The sequence below is a fragment of the Cinclus cinclus genome, chromosome 6, assembly GCF_963662255.1.
Source record: "Cinclus cinclus chromosome 6, bCinCin1.1, whole genome shotgun sequence".
Taxonomy (NCBI): Eukaryota; Metazoa; Chordata; class Aves; order Passeriformes; family Cinclidae; genus Cinclus; species Cinclus cinclus.
The window spans coordinates 47,798,718-47,817,177 of record NC_085051.1 but is presented as its reverse complement, the minus strand read 5'-3'; the positions used below and the strand labels follow the sequence as shown (position 1 = coordinate 47,817,177).

Genomic DNA, 18,460 nt, shown 5'->3' with positions numbered 1-18,460 from the left:
CCTTGGTTTTGCTCAAATAAACCAACAGATGTCTACCTACATAGAGTGTGCTTGCCTTTAAAAGGCAGAAGAAAAAATAGTTGTCTACTGGCTCTTGGTGAAAAAACGTGTTTTAATTTAATACAAATGCAGAATGTCAAAATACAAAGTAGATTTACAGAAATATAACTGGTGTACTTAAACACTTCACATAAAATTGAAAAGACTTTCTGTACTCAGGCAGGAACACGACTAAAACATCAACTTGAGCATTCAGTTTCAATCTCCAACTCCCTAGAATGATGTGACATGCAGTGAATGCAGAAGTGTAGATTCAAGTGGTTTTAAACTGGGGACTCTGTTTCATACAGCTTTTCCCAAATCCTTTGTGCTAAGCGTTTGGAAAAAATATGTAGGAAAGAACAAGACCAGTAAACTCTTAGAATACCATTTCCTCAGTCAAAGTTTGCAAATAATTTTCTGAGGCTCTGCAAAGAGTAGTATATCCTGCTAACTCTTTTGGACAACCTCACTAACTGACACTTTGAAGAAAAGAGCTAAAATCTAGCTAACAATGAACAATTTGGGAATAACTCCTCTCTCACTTGTATAGTCCTATTTAGTGAACTATATGCACAGCACAAATTAATATTAAAGCTTAAATTAATATTACTTACTGGAAAATTGTAAGCACAGTTCTTCCTCACTGAAATATACTTCTTTTCCTGTTCCAGAGTTTGCAGATGTAGTTGATTATCATTATGCCCATTTTCCTGCTGTAAACCCAACGTGGAAAGCTTCTTATAAAATTCCAAAAACCGCAAGTGCTGTTCAGGAGTAAAAATGCCTCAAAAAAAGAAGAGAAAAAAAACCAAACAAAACAACAAACTTTCCTCATTACAAATGCTATTAATAATTTACCCAAACAAGTCTTTTAAAATCTATCAAATATCTTGATTTTATCCCTCCTCTCTCTTCTACCCCTCTTGAATCTAGCAGAGTATAATCAGTACACACAAGTACTCAGAACAAACTGGAGTAACTCGCAAGAAGAATCAAAGAACTAAAAGTACATTAGTAATAAGAGAATAATCAAGAAATAGCTCAATTTTCTATTCCAGAGAGGGAGGAAAGCTATCAGTGATTTGTATCAAGAAGGCTGAAATGCTTAATAATTTTATTTTCTTTTTCAAATTCCACTAGTATCATCAGGCTGAGTACAATTAATAACTCTGACAAAGATTCAAGCTTCAAGTAGAGAAGCAAGAGGTCAGTGGATCTCAAACAAGATGTTTTCAGATGTCCTTTATTCCAGTATTCAAAATACTTTACTAGTTGTTGAAATCTTAAATAAGTCAAATAACAGAACAGAAAATGGCTGAAGTGACACTTGTATTTAATAGCTGGAGAGGGAAAGGACAAGCCATATAATTAGGTAAGTCAGGGTACTTTTGCATGTTTGAAAATGTTGAAACAAAAAAAAGAAATAAAAACATATACTACTAAATACCAACACACACACACACACACACACACACACACACACACACACACACACACACACACACTCACACACACACATACACATACACCCACATACACGGCCCCCCAAAAAAAATCCCAGCTGTAGCCAACATGGCAAAAGGAAAACTTGTCAAAGTGATTCAATTTCCTTCTAGTAGGGGATAACAGGACCTGTGAAACAAGAGGCAGTAAATGTCATGACTTTCCCAACAAGGGAACAGGAATGATAGATTAAAAACTATAAAGGTACTCCAAAACTGCTTGGAAAAACAACTAAGAGAAAACTACCCATGTACTAATGACAAGACAGACAACTCTATAAAGGTCTATCCTAGTTGTGATACTATTCAGTATTTTCATTGATTTTCTGGATGCTAGACAAGAGTCTGCTTATTCAGTATTCTGAAAGCATCAACCAAGGACAGAGACTGCTTATTCTTCAGAAGACAGAATTTAAAATTATTTTCAATAACTGGACATATGGTCTTAAAACTTTAGACTATTATTCCATTAGAACAGCAGTAAGCTACCATGCGTGATCTGCATCCCCTGCACAAGGCCAGGAAAGAGAAAGACTAACTAGCTGCTAGACTTTTAAAAAAAGGCAATTTTTCACACTGAAATATATTAACAGAAATGTATCTGGCAAGACATGTGAAGTAATCCTTTCACTTCATTCAATGGTTCTAAAGCACTTCAAGAAAAATGTGAACTTGTCAGATGGAGTTCAGAGGTGAGGAAAGATCAGGAATTAGTCATTCAACCTAGAGAAAAGAAAACTGGAAAAACATTATAAACACAACAAGGGCTGTCCTAGCTCTCTGTTTTTCAAAATAACATTTTGACACTGTGGAACAGCCATTTCAAGTAATCTGTAGTGAAGCAGCAGTCACTTCGATAGTCTCTAACATAATCATGAAGGTTCATTTTAAAGAGCTGTAGGAAAGATCAAAGGTTTTACGAGTTTAGGGGGAAATTATAATGTAAAGCCATGATTCTGTGCTGCTCCTCCACAGTTAATACATGGTGGGCAGAATGATCAGGGAAAGTTGTGCTGTGCTCAAGTGAAAATTGAAGCAAAAATTATGGGTATAAAAATTTTGAGTACAGATTTGGCCTCAGCTGAAGCTGGGGAATCCACAAGGTGTTAAATCTCCTTTTTCCCCTGAAGTTCCTTATGGGCCACACTCTGCACAGCGCCTTAAAAAGGAGATCAAGTACAGAAACAAAAAAAGTTATCATAATGTTTTTGAAGATTTCTAGTTTCAAAAATCCGATCATCCAAATAACAAGCTCCAGAATACCCAAATAAATCAGTCAAACCAATAAAACACCATGTTTCCATCTTTAACCCTGTCTCAACAAAACAAAAACAACAACAAATAATACGCAGATGGTCACCCTAAGAGGAATTTTCCAAAATTCTCACTAACTACCATTTCATTTGATACACTCATATCTGGGTATTTTCCAAGGAGTTCAAATTCTCCAATCTTCCCTTATTTTTAAGATTTTTTAAAAGAAATTAAATCATACCATATAATCCATTACACAGTTTCCCTAAATGGAAAGATAAAGAAACTAGGATAGATTCATCTGCTTTGAATGATTTTTCACAGAATGATTTCACTAATGGGAGAACAGTTTGACTCCGATCATCTGAAAAACAAAAGAAATTTTTAGAGTTAGACATTTGTCAACATTTCAAAAAGAGCAGAGACTGAACTTCTGTAATAAATTGAGAAAATTTTCATTTAACAGTCTAAGGATTACTTCTGGCAGGCACTCACTGAATGTACAAGAGGTAGAAGGAATGATCCTAAATTAAGTACCTCTCCTGCTATGTTCATTTCTTTGTTTGTTGTTAGTGAAAAGGCATCCCCCAGTAAAGGATGAGACAGAGAATAAATAAACAGTCACTACCTTCCCCATTCACTAAAAATATATAGAGAGAAAGCATACTGCAGTACTCCTGCAACAGGATTTCCTACAACAGCAGGAATACAGGGAGATCAAGACTGAACGTGACTGTTACAGTAAATAGAAAAATCAGGATATGCTTCAAGTTAATTTTTTAAACCTACTGAGAAGTGTTTCAAAATCTTTTGGTATACAATAAATTCACAGAGAAACAAAATAATTAAGGACACTGGAAATAAATAATTTAGAAACTAATGCCAAATCCATACACTGTGTGTCTTTATAAAATGAAGGAGCAAATTTTTGAAGAAATTTCCATCTTTGAACTTATTTTAAATATGACCATTGTATTAAAATGTTTGTGTTTTAAAGGGATCATGATTTTTTAATGGTAGATCAACAGCAAAATTCAGCACATAATTGTTGCTGAACAAAATAAGGTTGGCCTGAAGAAATATTTTGATATTGTGGGAGAGAAACTCTAGGATATAATTTTGGGTCATTTACCTTCAAAAGTGTTAATTTTCTAGTTCAGCCATGAAAGTAAAACCCACACAAACCAAATTTTTAGAAACAATCCTTAAAAACCTGTAAATAACCTCTGATTGCTTTCTCAAAGCTTCTTACAGTAACTCAAAGTGGTTACAGCAGGGAGTGGGGGAGGAGTGAAGACTGAGAGGTGCAGAGGCACAAACTTGATAGCATCAATACAGAGGCTCAAGAATTAGAAAATTAACCTACTATCATACTTACTGATATAAACACCAACTGCTAAAAGTCTATTTACAGTATTCTCCCCAAAACTACATTATTTTTTTCCGTTCCTTACCCACTCCTCTACATGGCTTAAACACAACCATATATTGTAATAATTCATCACCAAGTTCCTGTACAGTACATTTTTGTTGAGCTAACACTTTGTATTCTGTGTACTGACAGCTCTACGTGAATTAAATACTAGTGACACAATATTCCCATAATTTATACAGCAATTTTACTCATTCCATTTCAGCATTTAAATTAGAAACTTGGAATATAATAATTGATTTAATGGACAACTAGCTCACCTCCCTTAAAACTTTCTGCATATAAAGCACTGTGAGACATGAAATATAAGGAAATATAAAGGACAAAGCAATGAACAAAATAAAATCAGAAATGTCTGAATAATGCATTTGGAACAAAAAGCACTTAAATACAATTAGAAGATGCACTGGAGCACTAAGAATTGGGCTAGTAAGCCTAAATTAAATTCTTACCTGCATCAAACATGTCGAGCAGATTCACTAAGGTCTCAAAAGCTGCCAGGCGTACACTGCTGCCCTCGTCTCTTGCCAGTTCCACCAACTCAGGAAGCACCACAGTTTTTGTTAGCTCTGTCCTGCAACGTGAAGCAAGCAGTCAAAAGAAAACTTACAATGAAACAACAGTGCCGCTGCAAAACAGAATTCGTCCTCGAAATACTGATTTAGATTTTTTTTTTTGTAGTCAAGAAGAAAAAACTGACAAAGTTCTAAGGAAATTGAAGATAAATAAAAACCTCCAGTCAAGTTCAGAACTTTTCTTCGTCAACCAAAGAAACATTTTAAACGCAAAACTCCATCATTAAAAACACATTCAAATTAGCTCAAAATAAATTAGAGAAAATGTAGTCTGAAAAAATTCAAAGGGTTCCAGCTATTTCACTGTATCACTAAGAAAATTCTTATGATCAAATATGCTCAATATGATGATCCAAAGCCAAAATTTAATAAGTATGAGCTATGTTGGATTAGAGTGTCTGGAAATTTTATATATCAAAGATGAGCCTTCTTTGCAGAGAATATGTACTGCTCAGAGAAAATATGATTTCCCAACTAGTCTAAACATTGGGTTTTGGTTTAAAGTAGTAAAGAAAGGGTTCTGCTTCTCCTGTTTTACCCTGGCACATAATGACCTACTAACATACTGCTAATACTTAACTCCAGGGTGCTGAAATAAAAATGCTCAAAATATCCCTTCCAATCAGACTAATGCAGTAACAACTGTCCCTTCTGTAAGTCAATATAAACAATAATCCTTTCCAATGTTTATCATTAGCATCAAAGTGATTTGCACTTCACAGAGTTTATTATACCTACCAGCAAATCAAGGTGCTAACAGTATTCTTCAAAGCAAAAAATTAAAAATTCAAATAAAATTATGAGAAAATGATAGAACATTTAGTGGCAGTAACACCAACTAGAAAAAATAAGCATTTGGACTGTTGTGACATTATACCTTCAATATTTACCTGAAAACTTGCTCATGTCTGTTTAGTTATTTTTTATTTACCTATTACCTACTGATCCTCAACATGACACACTGGAATAGCTTCCATATTGAAAGCAATCAATATTTACCATTTCTCATGAGATTAAATCATCTAAAGCATTGAGAAGGGATTAAGTAAAAACTACATTAATGCTAAAAATAAAAGTTGGTGAGGAAAGAATCAAAGAAAAATACACAGAACAGACCACTAGCTGATAACAAAGTATTTAGCCCTATCAAGCCCACTATTCTAAGGTGGGGTAAATTACCAGTAAAGCTGTCATTTGCCACTGCACAATAACTATGTTTTTTTTAAACTTTCAACTCCCAGGCAGAATAAGAGAAATTTAGCTCATTTTAAAGACACTAAACAGAATTAAGAAAATTTCATTTCCAGTATGGGTATTTATCTTATACTAATAAGATAATATTAGAATACATAGTATTATAAGTACAATAATATAATTAGTAAGTATATATAATATATATTATAATAATTAATATTACATAATGTTTAACACTGGGTAAGGAATGTTACTTGATAAATTTTCAATTCTGTAAAAGAAGTTACTGCTTTTTTTCCTCCCTGACAAAATAACAGGTAGAGAGATCTTGAATTTTAAAATATTTGTTCTCTCAGAGACCAATCCTGTGTGTAATTAACATTTTCTTTTATTAAAGTTCCAGACTTTTTCAATCCTATGTGTGAATATTGAAGGCCTTCAAGCTTCGAGTAAAAGTTGATACTGAGCTGAAATTTGCTTACAAAAGCCATTTAGCATCCTTTCTCAAAACACAGCACAGTAATTATTAAAACTGCTGACACTTGTCAGAATTTTTAAATAAGCCAAATACCACCAATGGATAACTGAGATTATTTCAAGAAGCTACAGATGAAGTCATTCTTTACAAAAAACTGCTGGGTTCATGGTTCAGCAATTTTTCTATAAAAGAGAAAGAAAAATCTAAAATTGGAAAAGAGACAACTGCCAAGAGCCAACTACTAAGAACACATCTGTACATTCCCAACTCATTAATGAGTATTCATGAATTCAGCAATTTTATAAGGAGTTTTTAGGTTAACATTTTAGAGCAATACTTTGCATTTAAGATCAATAAGGCAAACTGCACTCACCCTATTCCTCGAGCTACGTGTTCCAGCTGCCGACACATGCAAGTTCTAACTTCATATTCCACATCCTGGCACAGTGATTTTACCAGTGGAAGAACCTCTCTTTTAATGCTAAAAATGTGAACATTTTTGATCAATATATAGAACAAGAATATATAAAATCTATTGAGTAGTACTAAACTTCACTCACATATTACTTGTTTATCCCACATATTACTAATTTATCACATACAGTAAATTACTTTTTCTGATAATCACCAATTAGAAAAGAATATTGTACATTGGATGCCAATATGTGCTACAAAGAAACAGGAAAAGGAATATTTACTGTCATTATCATTTGCTCATATTTCATCTATTATTTCTTATAAACTACAAAAATAGTAGGTAGGCTACTGTAGTAGAATGCTGTCCTCATTTAATAACCATCTTCAGTAAAATTACTGAACAGCCACTGAAAGAATAAAATGATTATATAAATGGAAATGCAAATCCCAATTAAATGTCTGCAATATCTCATCTTTGATAAGCAGGTATCACCCAAGACATAATTAGGAAGAAAGGAGAGAAAGAATTTAAGATTAAAAGCTTGAATATTGCAATGCCTTTAGGCAAGCAGACCGAGTATTCATGTAAATCAATGGCAGATACAAAATAAAAATTTTGATTCCTACTTCAGTAAAAAAACATATCACAACTTGGCAGAATCAGCCATTGTGCTTCCTTTCACTGCCCAAGGTTCTGTCATAAGTATTCATAAAATATCACTATAAAAATCCTTATTTTATTGCAAAACTCAAGACAAACAGTAACATGTAGACACTGACAAGCAAATTTTCAAGCCAGCTTGCACAGCCTCAATTCATTCCAGTGAAAATTAATTTACTTCTTACATAAAAATTTAGCCTCAAGTTTCAAAAATTTCAAGTTTCTAAAAGTTACAGTCTTGGAAATTCAACATTTTTGAATACACTGAATCAGAAAAACTAGTGCTCCATAACAAGGACAGGATATAAAATAACCTGGGAGTAACATCAAACACAAAGTTTTAAATTACAGTACAAATTTTATGAGGAAAAACTGTGCCACTCTGTAGAAGAAAGTGAAGATATGTTTATAAATTGCCTACTCAAGGGGACAGATATGTCTTCTGGGCTTGTACCAAGAGCCCTTCTGAAAGTGGAAAAAGAGAGTGTCCTGAATTTCAGTCTGCCACATCCTAAACCTGGGGACCCAGCTCTCTTTTCAGGCCTCTGAACTGCACTCAGCTCTCTCTACCAGAAGAACAACATGTCCCAGAAAATTCTGAGTTATCTTTTTAAAATGTAGTAGCTGTGCAGAAAAGGTGCCAAGACCTGTTTACTGAAATGAGGGGATTCCTACTCTGGAACACCAAGGAATCTTGTTGAAGAAACACCACAAAAGATGTGATTATTATGACTACTAATAACTACTACTATACTTTCACACAAGATTCCAAATAACCCGTAAAATCACTTATTTCCATGAAAATGTAACATCAAAATAAATAAATAATAATAAATAAATGGAACTGCTATTCTGACAGAGTCCTAGAGATTTGGAATATAAAGATTGGGAAACATTCTCAAAAAATACTACTCTACCATTTTCATTTAACTTCTGAATGCCCAACAAGTATAGTCTAAACAGCAAATGAAGATTTAGATAGTTTCCTTTTGGGTGTTTCTAGTTCTTTTTCTACTCTAGAAAAAAAAATAAGCTAAAGAAATTTATTCCTAAATGTCTTGTCATATTGTCCTGTTGTTCTTTTTTTCTGTTATACTGAATTCTTACATTTCGGGGCAGGTCAAAATCATTATTAGAGTGGACTTCCTCAGCTAGACAGTTTCTGGGGATTTAGTGGCCCACAGTGGATTTCTGTTGTAATTCAAAGCCATGCTGTGCTGGATTGCCCAGATAGCAAACGCATTTGAAACCACAGGTGAAGTGGTCCTGGATAAACTGACCAAGGAATATCACACCAACTGCTTTGGGCAGATGAATGACTCAGATTTACTTCCATCATTGCACCCTCTTCTGTCCAGACTCACAGATGCTGAACCTAAGGGCTGGATAATATGAGGGAACAGCAGTAGTTCCTGATATATCTACATTTTAACTAGGGATAGGAAAAAAAAAGATCTACATGCTTAATTTGGTTACATAATAAAAAGTTAAGAATGGAATTTTTATGACAAGAAACACTGAGGAGATGAAGTTGTGTTTTGTGCCTGTAAGTTTGCAGGCAAATCCACTGTGTGGCTTGAAAAACAATATGGAAGAATAGCATGGAAATGATATCCATTCAAATCTGTGAAAGAACATAAAAAAAATCAAGTTATAGAATTATGAACATCTGCAAGTCTGAACACGACATTTAAATAATTAAGGGAATCTGTAAAAAAAAAAAGCATTTCATTTTTGCAATAAAATCTACTTGTAGTAATTTTTGTCTGCTAACAAAGAAATACTGGTTTACAAATATAAATTGAAAATATATTGACAATGTACTCACATATGGGCTTCAAATTTGTTAGCTACTTTTCCCATGATTTTACAACTAACTAAGCGGGACTGAAGTGTTTGAGAAAGCTGTGCTTTGGAAACAAGTGCATTCAGGATCTACAAAGAAAGAAAGAAGAAATATGAGCAGAAAAATTTTGAGTATTTAATAAAGTATTTGTCTTCGTTAAAAAGATATAGAAAAATATATTCCAAACGTAATTAAACTTTTCAGGGAATTAATCAGTACTAATAATAATGGCGCCTATGCATATTAATAGTTGATTTTGCTTAAACAACATCTTTAAAATTACAATTAGTTTATTATTAACTAATTAACTGTTAACTATTATAGTTAAGTGTAATTACATTTTGGAGGTGACTAGAATAATTTCTCTGTGTTTCTTCCAACCTAAGTTTTTACCCTTTAAAAGTGATTTTTAAGTGGTTCTGGATTTTACTCTTATTTTAATGAGAACTTTTATATAAACAATCACATATTTAAATCTTCATATTGTTTTAAATTATAAACACAGTCAATATGTCTGTTGCAAATCTTTTAAACTTAACAAATATGAATACTTAAAAGTGAATAAATTAGCTAAATAAAGGGGATTGGCATTATAACTTAGTGCCATAAATCTGACTGAGGTGAATAAAAATTGCAGGGAAATACATCTTACAATCTTAGAATCCTAATGTTTCTTTGTTAGCATGAGAGATTAGTATTACCTCATGTCTGACAGTTTCTTTTGGTAAAGCTTCTATTACAGCAAGAAGAGTTTCTAACCATGCATTGCTGACACCTGTTTAAAAGAAATGAGTTATATATGATATCTTATATTGTACATACAACAGCTAAACCAAAACATACAACAGTTTTACAAAACTGCTTTAACTTTTTACGCACATCTTTAAGCAGCTGTGCATCTGAATCTGTAAACTGAAATACTAACATTCAAAACTTCACAGTAAGAAGTAGGATAGGTAAGAAGCAAAGTCTGCCCCCATTTCTTTTTCCTTTCCAATTCCTATATAAAATTAGTAACTACTCTGATTGCTTTATAAAGCTAATTTCCCTCACTTAGAAGCATATTCTTTTCTTACGCCCACTGAAACTTTCTAGCTGCACAACAGGCCTTTTTTTTCCTTTGTATTCTAAAATTAGCGTCAAAGAAATTAAGTAAAAATAATCAACACAAAACAAATGCCAACCATCCTCCCTCCATTTTCACAGCCACAAAATGTTGGTACTTCAGGAGAAGCTCAGACTCAGAAACAACTTTGGGATTTAATTCTTTAGACAAAGTGAGAGGCTGTTTTTTTGTTTTGTTTTTTTTTTGTTTTTTTGCTTCAATCAGAATTACATTTAAATATCAGTACGAAAGTGGTTGTCCTGCAAAAATCTTTTCACTCATGCAAGCCTAGATACACAAAGTCACAGTGATTGCACTCACTGTTGACACAGTACTGTAGGGTCACTAAGGGAACAAAACATGTAGAGGTCATCAGCCATCAGAGTAGCTGTAGGGCCCTGACCTGCATCTCTGTGTTCCAGGTTCTGGAGAATGATGTGTAGGAAGGAGTGGGAGTACGTATGAATGGACACTGACTCCTCTTGCAGAACAGTCAAAAAAGAAACAGCAGCTGTTAACTGCATTTCCACTCCTGCAACGTGTAGAACCTCCTGTACAATTACAAATTGTAACAGTTTAGAGTGTGAGGCAGAAGTGTACTGAAAGAACATCCAAAATTTTACATTCACTTTTAGAATTAATATGCAACAACCTGGGTAAACCACAAAATTTGCTGAAAAATTATTTTCTCTTAACCGCAATTTATTGCAAACATTAGACTTTCTTATGCCATATCATCAATCTTCTAAGAAAAATAAGATACTTATATTTTTGTGACTTCAAGTTTCATCAATGCAAAATTTTTCTACTTTACAAAATGAGAGGTAGGAACAGTCCAGCCAACAAATGCACTTCTGCTGTTTATGAACATGAATTGAGAGGAAATATTTCATTCATTCATTCATTCATTCATCCAGTAAGAGATACTAAAATAGCAGAAGGTAATTTAAATTTCAACCCTTGATTAACAAGGAATGCAAATGAAAAGTAAATATATATTCTTAAGAATAAAGCAAGATACACTAGAATATTTATCTAGCTAACAAAACCTTTAGACTTCTGAGCTCTGACACACAAGAATGTAATCAATTAGGTTGTCTTTAAAATCATCCATTCAAAAGTTAAGCAAAGTTAGTATGCTGAAATTAAATTAAATATTACTGTTCTTTTTTAATTTAAAAGCAAGCAATTTATATTTTAAAATTCAGATCTATGCACAGACTTTGCAGGATGCAATCTTTGACATAGCATTCACTGTAAGTATTAATAACAGTAAATATCTATCAACTAAGTGAACATTCCATTAGTTTACTTTTCTAAGTGTGTCTTATTTCATGAGAAAATAAAAAGTTCACTGTTTAGTAGCTTTTTTAAAGCGCTTGATATTAAAAGAATTTTCTCAGATCACCTGCCAAAAATCAAAAATAAGCCAGACTTTTAATTGAAAATAAAAATAACCCTGGATCAGATTATAAAAATACTCATTTTGCATCTAAGTGCATGGTTCTTTATGGATTGGACTCTTTACTGGGTTACAAACTGGCTGCATGGCCAGGTCCTGAGTGTTGGTGAATGGAATTACATCCAGTTGGCAGCCAGTCACAAGTGGGGATCCCCAGAGCTGTGTTGGGGCCAGTCCTCTTTAATATCTTAATTAATATCAAGGCCAAGGCCAGCGGTCTGAGGTTCAACAAAGACAAGCACTGGATCCTACACCTGGGTCACACAAACCCCATGAAGTGCTACAGGTTGGGGACAGAGAGGCTGGAGAGTGGCTTCCCTCACTGAAAGGGTGGTCAGGCACTGGAACAGGCTGCCAGGGAATGGTGGAACCACCATTCCTGGAAATGTTCAAAAGGCATATGGATAGGAACATGGTGAAAATGGTGGTGCTGGGTAAACAATTGTACTTGATAATCTTAGGGCTTTTCCAAATTTAATTCCATGACTCTAAGCATTGAACATCAGAGGAATTTTGCTGAGAAAATAGTTTGTAGAGAACATCTAAGAAATTACTATTTTGCTTGGTAAAAACAAAAAAAAATTCATTCTACAAAAGTCAAACAATTTGTACATGCAAATGTACAATTATTAGCTTATCTTATTTCAAGGATAACCATAACTTATCTTTCAAGACCTGTCACATTTTACAACCATGTTTTTTCTAAAAGGAATCTCTGTGCCCACGCTCCCACAAATGAAAAAAAGGACAGCACTGTGCTGCTTTTCACAAAATATTTCCATTCAACACCCATGGAAACCTCCTTCTTCTTATTTCCTCAGACTCTGTCCTTGTTCTGGTATTGCTCTCACAGCCACAGCAAAGAAAGAATAAGGACACCCAGCAATTTTGTATTTTGAATATTTTTGGGATCAGAATACCTGTCCATACTTTTCTGGGACTCTGGCTTATGCTTGTTCAAAAAAAAAAAACATCATCAAGAGAACCAAGAGCACTATCTACACACCGTAGATGCTAACACAGAAGTGCAGACCAGAAAATTATGGAGCAGTGCCAGGTTAACAGTTGGATGTGATGAACTTAAAGGTCTTTTCCAACCTAAATAATTCTGTGATTCTCTGAATTCAGTTTTCCGTACATATTTACTTTGTACGCAATACAAACAGGGTTACTTACCAACAAACAAAGTTCCCAAATAGTCTCCTCCACTGATCCACATAACTCTGGATAGTCATGTGTGAGAACACATTCTCTGGATGTGCCTCCTCATGGACCTCGGGAGACATTGAAATATAAATTTCTAGACTGCTTACACACCTGCCTGCACTGATGTTTGCACTCAGAACTGTACAGTTCCGCATTTGGAAACGTATGGGTCTCCTCTTTCCATTTTCATAGAACCCAAACTGAGTAACTTCAATTTACTTAGTGAAAGTAATACATTTTTCTATACATGGATACTCCACAAATTTTCACTCCAGATTAAAATAGCTCTCTTTTCTATCTTATTCAGACAAGCGTATTTAATGGAATTTAAGGGTATTAGCATGTTCTTAACTATTCTAATGTCTACAAGTTAAACTCAGGCGTCAAAACTTAAAATTTAGAAAGCCTGGTTTATTCCATTAATCGGAAAAAAGAAAATCCACCTCTAGTTTAAAGGCATATTTTGTCCTGCAACAACAGAATTCTCTTGAAAGAATTCTGCAAGCAGAGACATACTCAAATAATTTTAGTAATTGCATTGGTATGATAGAAATTTTCATTTAAGACCAAAAGACACAGAAGCAATGGAAATTAAAGAAGCTCAAGGATACAATGAGAATGGACCTTAAAATTAATATTAAGGATAAGGAAAGATGAAAATCACCCCACCTTTTCTTAAATTATATAATCAGCTATGGAAAAGAAAAGCTTACAAGAGGAGGCTGATATATTAGAAAAATAAGTAACTGGGAAAATGAGTTTGGAACTAATCAGACAACACTGAATAAAGCCTGATGTATACACAACAACAAGAATAAGCATAGCTTGCTGCAATCACAGCATTTGGAAAAATGTCCTATTAGTCATTTGGACAGACACCTGCAATCTCCCTCCATCACTTTTGGTTGCAAAGCCCAAAGATGGAAAGCAGGAAAAATACTATTAACATCTTCTGAAAAGAGCCATTTTGTGCACAAAGAGAAATGCTTGTAAGAATGGCTAAGCGTCCCCTAAATCTTCATTTCAATGACTTCCAAGGTTCATGAGGAGGTGCATGCAGAAATCCAGAGTGGGTTTCTCTATGCAAAAGAACATATATAAGGATGCAACTTCATTTTAACAGCAGAATTAAAAAAATACAACTTCTTAATCTCATTCCTACACCAATATCTAAATTATAAACTGCATGTTTGTTTAAATAGAATAACCAAAATACTGACACTTAATTCAAGAATTATTTAAGTATGTCACGTTTATTGTTGCATTGATTTTACCCACCTCAGACCTAAAACCCTTATATATATATGTGTCCTTGATACAATTTAAATTTAATTAGATTTCACAGAATGATAAGCAATTTCCATACACCATTTCTATATTTCTAGAAGTAGCCAGGTTTATCAATTTTTCACAAATTAAATACAAATTTGCAATGTATTCAGACTGAACACTCCTTGCATTTATTTCTTTCTTTATCTGCTTTACCCTCAGCTTTAATAAAAACACTAATTTTGCTTTGGGTGTCTGCAAGTATGCTAAATAAGTAAACTAATTTCCTTATGCAATTATATGGTGACAATACTTTCAAATAAGCAGCCCTCTGAAACTACTACACAATTCATTCTTCATGTGCCAATTTGATTTCGCAAATGATTACTCCCAACCTAAAGAAGTAGAACCAAGTGCAGTAATTTAAATGAGTTTATTTCCCTGCAATGGCAGATTACATTTGCAAGACTCTAATCACAGTTCAGTTCAATTCTGCCTTTACAGTCTATAAAAGTTTCAATTTAATGGTCAGGATGATTCCTCCAATAAAAACAAGGTTAAGAAAAAAACCAGTTCAAGTTCATGATGTCAGATGCTGTTTTGCAGTTAAAAGTGCAGTGCATGTGGCTACAATATCACTTTACTTCAATTACAGATAAGTAATATTACATAACAGAACACCATTGAAGAACTGACTTTATAAGACCATTGCCACACAAATTAACTTAATTCCAATACATCCCAAAAAGTTTCAGTTTATAAAGCTTAAACTTGAAAGGAATGCTTGGATTCAGACTGACCTCATTATATTTTACTTTTTTACCTCTGTCTGGAGCCATTAACTTAGGTTTCATTTAATTTATCATCTAGGAAGGCATCCAGTTTAGGTTTAAATGACACTGTAAGATGAAAAGCACACTACTTTTCTCAGTAATTTGCTCAAAGATTGATTGCATTTATTATTAAAGTTGTCTGCCTCATTTCAAATATTTCGATCTTCAATTCCTCATGCTTTTTTTTTCATATACTGTTTTCAGTTGAATGTCTTTAATATTATACAGGAAGATACTTTTACAAAGTAATTAAGTACAGCCTGAGCAAAGATCACACTGAGATCCAACTTCCACTGTACAAATACTTTCCAGGCTCTAGGCCCTAATCATGCAAATGATCATACTTTCAAATATTTTCTTCATCCCTATATAAAAATCCTTAAAACTAGAATCAAAATCTGTATTCCCATATTAGACTTTTTAATTGAAGACAGGCCAAGAGCAGCACTTATCTACATTCTAAAAAATAAGGGTAGAAAATTCCGTGTTTCTTATTCCTCCTTAGTTTCTGGAAGAATTCTGCTCTAAAAGTAGAAAACCAGAGGCCGAAGTGGATTCAGTATGGTAAGCATAAAAAAACCAAACCAACTTTTCTTGAAGCCAGTAGGTTGGTTTAGAAAGACTACATTATGTATGCCACAACAATGTGGTTGTACATGCAGATTATTTCATGCAAGTTGAAGGGTTACCAATTACTTTGCAACTTCAAGTTATTCCTCTCAAAGCACTCTTAAACTCATACATATTTAAGCAAAATGTCTATTGACCTCCATCCTATAGCACAGAATGCAACCAGAAGCACTTTAATGTTTTCTAAACAATCTGCCAGGCTATACCAGCCCTTAGTCCTGAGGGAAACTATTGCTTGACCATCTGCTGAATCTAAATAATCTGAAAAAAGTTGTAACAGCTCTTCTTAAGAAACAGAAGTCTCCTGAGATCACAGATATTTCAGGAGATAACGTATTTGAGAGGCGATGTGTGATATTCACAGAATGCTTGAGGCCAGAAGGGTCTTCTGGAAGGCATTTTGTCCAATCGCCCTGCTCAAGCAGGGCCAGTTACAGCTCTCTAAAGTTACAACATCTCTAAGCAACTTGTGCCACTGCTCAGCCACCCTCACAGTGAAAAAGTGATTGCTGATGTTCACAAGAAACCTCCTGTGTTTCTGTTTGTGTGCACTGCAACAACAGTTGCAGTTCTGTCACTGGGTACCACTGCAAAGAGCCTGTCTGTGTGTGTCTTTGCTCTGCATACACTGATAAGGCCCGCTCCAACCCTCTTCTTCTTCTTCTTCTTCTTCTTCTTTAGCATTATTAAGTTTTGCATTTGTATTTATGATTTACTTTGCTCTCACCTGGCCAAGGCTGCTCCTTAAAGCACACCTTAAATGAACTTGTACACTTCTTCTGGGGAAGGGTTCATAGGGGCAGAGTGGAAATACAGAGACAGGTATCTTCTCCATAATCACAGAATCATAGAATGGTTTGGGTTGGAAAGGACCTTTAAAAGTCAGCTGGTCCACCCCCACAGCAATGGGCAGGGACACCTTCCACTAGACCAGGCTGCTCAGAGTCCCATCCAGTCCGACCTTAAACATTTCCAGGGACAGGGCATCCATAACTTTTCTGGGCAATCTGTTGCAGTGTTCTACCATCCTCATGTTATAAAATATCCTTCTTACATCTAGTTTGAATCTATCCTTCTTGAGTTTAACCCCACTGCCTCTTGTCAGATCACAAAAGGCACTGCCAGAAAGTTTGTCTTCATCTTTTTATAAGCCCCCCTTTAAGAACTGAAAAGTCAAAATAAAGTGTACCTAGAGCCTTCTCTTCTCCAGGTTAAACAACCCAAATATCCTTTATAAATACATATCTCTATATAAAATTACTCTATAACATTACATGGTCAGCATGCATTTATCACAACTAGCCATGACTTATTAAAAATGTGTAAGGCAGAACATGAAATTGCACAGACAGCTAAACGCAAACTATACTCTTCTGGACAGCACCATGAAGACCTTTATGTTTGGATGACAGGAGGTCAAGAACATCAGAATCAACCATTATGACTCAACCATTATGAACTTCTCCTCAAAAAGAATTCTCAAAAAGCTGTCAAAACACTGGTAAATATTTGGAACATTTAAGTAGTACTAATTCTGCTTCCCCCCCCCCACCCCGTTTTAACAATTTTTTTTAAACTATAATACCTGTAATACTTTGTAAGTTGTGTGAACACAACTGGACACACATCTGGACACACATCTCCTGAAGACTGAGTTTGCAGCAAAAGTGGGATTTTTTTTTTCCTTTGTTAAAGTACTTAAACTGGCAGAAAAAGTAACATTCAAACCTCAATACCCAAAACTTACTCTGATTTTTGGTAAAACCCGACGAAGTGTTTCTGCAGGATTCTGTCGCATAAGAACTGGAAGATTTGCCACCACACTTGTTCCTTGGATATCCTGACCAGAACTTACAAAAACATAAACATACAAGACATTACTCACTAAGATGATTACGAGCTCATGGCTTTCATTAAAAACAAAAAAACAAAGAAAAACAACAATTAGAATAAACCTAGACTATTCAGGTTTTTCATGCAAGCAAAAAGGCTTTTTTTTTTTAATAATACATGGCAGAAGACCACATTTTAAAATATCAACCTATCGAGCTATTATATATAATTTCCCACAGGGAATGTTTTAATTTTTAGTTTAGTTTTGCATAAAAATATGAAACTTTTGAAAGATCTTTTCAAAGCAGATGATCAAGGCAGTGCTTTCACTGTGGAATCTTTTGCCTTACAGCAATACAAGGGATAAACCTTAGGAAGGGGGTAAATATCAGATATACAGGAAAACAACACACAACGCACAAGATTTTAACAGAAATCTAGCATCATTTCCTTTTAGTAGGGCAAGCAGTCAGATGTATAATCATATGCACACAAACATAATTTTAAAAATATGCAAAAACTTGGTTAAGTTACAGACCTTGTACCTTTCTCCTCATTCTGTCTCTCTCAATGGTATCCCATAATTGAAAAAGGAAATGGAAAAAAAGCAGGATGGAACAAAACGGTAGGCAGCAATGAAAAAAAATATGAGGTGAAATGAAAAATTACTCAAGTGGATAAACTCCTAGAATAGAATCATTAAGCAAGAGGGTCTGGATGC

At 34.3% G+C, this 18,460-nt stretch overlaps 1 protein-coding gene across 1 annotated transcript in view; it reads right to left on the bottom strand.

Annotated features, from left to right (window-relative positions):
- The window catches only part of PPP4R4 (protein phosphatase 4 regulatory subunit 4), a 37,020-nt gene extending 19,301 nt beyond the window's left edge, over positions 1-17,719 (bottom strand). Inside the window, exons 1-8 of the mRNA XM_062494699.1 lie at positions 17,654-17,719; positions 10,910-11,057; positions 10,103-10,176; positions 9,384-9,490; positions 6,851-6,958; positions 4,683-4,804; positions 3,040-3,162; positions 657-826 (exon numbers count right to left, since the gene is read on the bottom strand). Of these exons, the coding sequence (XP_062350683.1) occupies positions 657-826; positions 3,040-3,162; positions 4,683-4,804; positions 6,851-6,958; positions 9,384-9,490; positions 10,103-10,176; positions 10,910-11,057; positions 17,654-17,704 (903 nt within the window). The 5' untranslated portion in view covers positions 17,705-17,719. The remainder of the gene's footprint in view (positions 1-656; positions 827-3,039; positions 3,163-4,682; positions 4,805-6,850; positions 6,959-9,383; positions 9,491-10,102; positions 10,177-10,909; positions 11,058-17,653) is intronic.
- Positions 17,720-18,460: the final 741 nt, after the last annotated feature.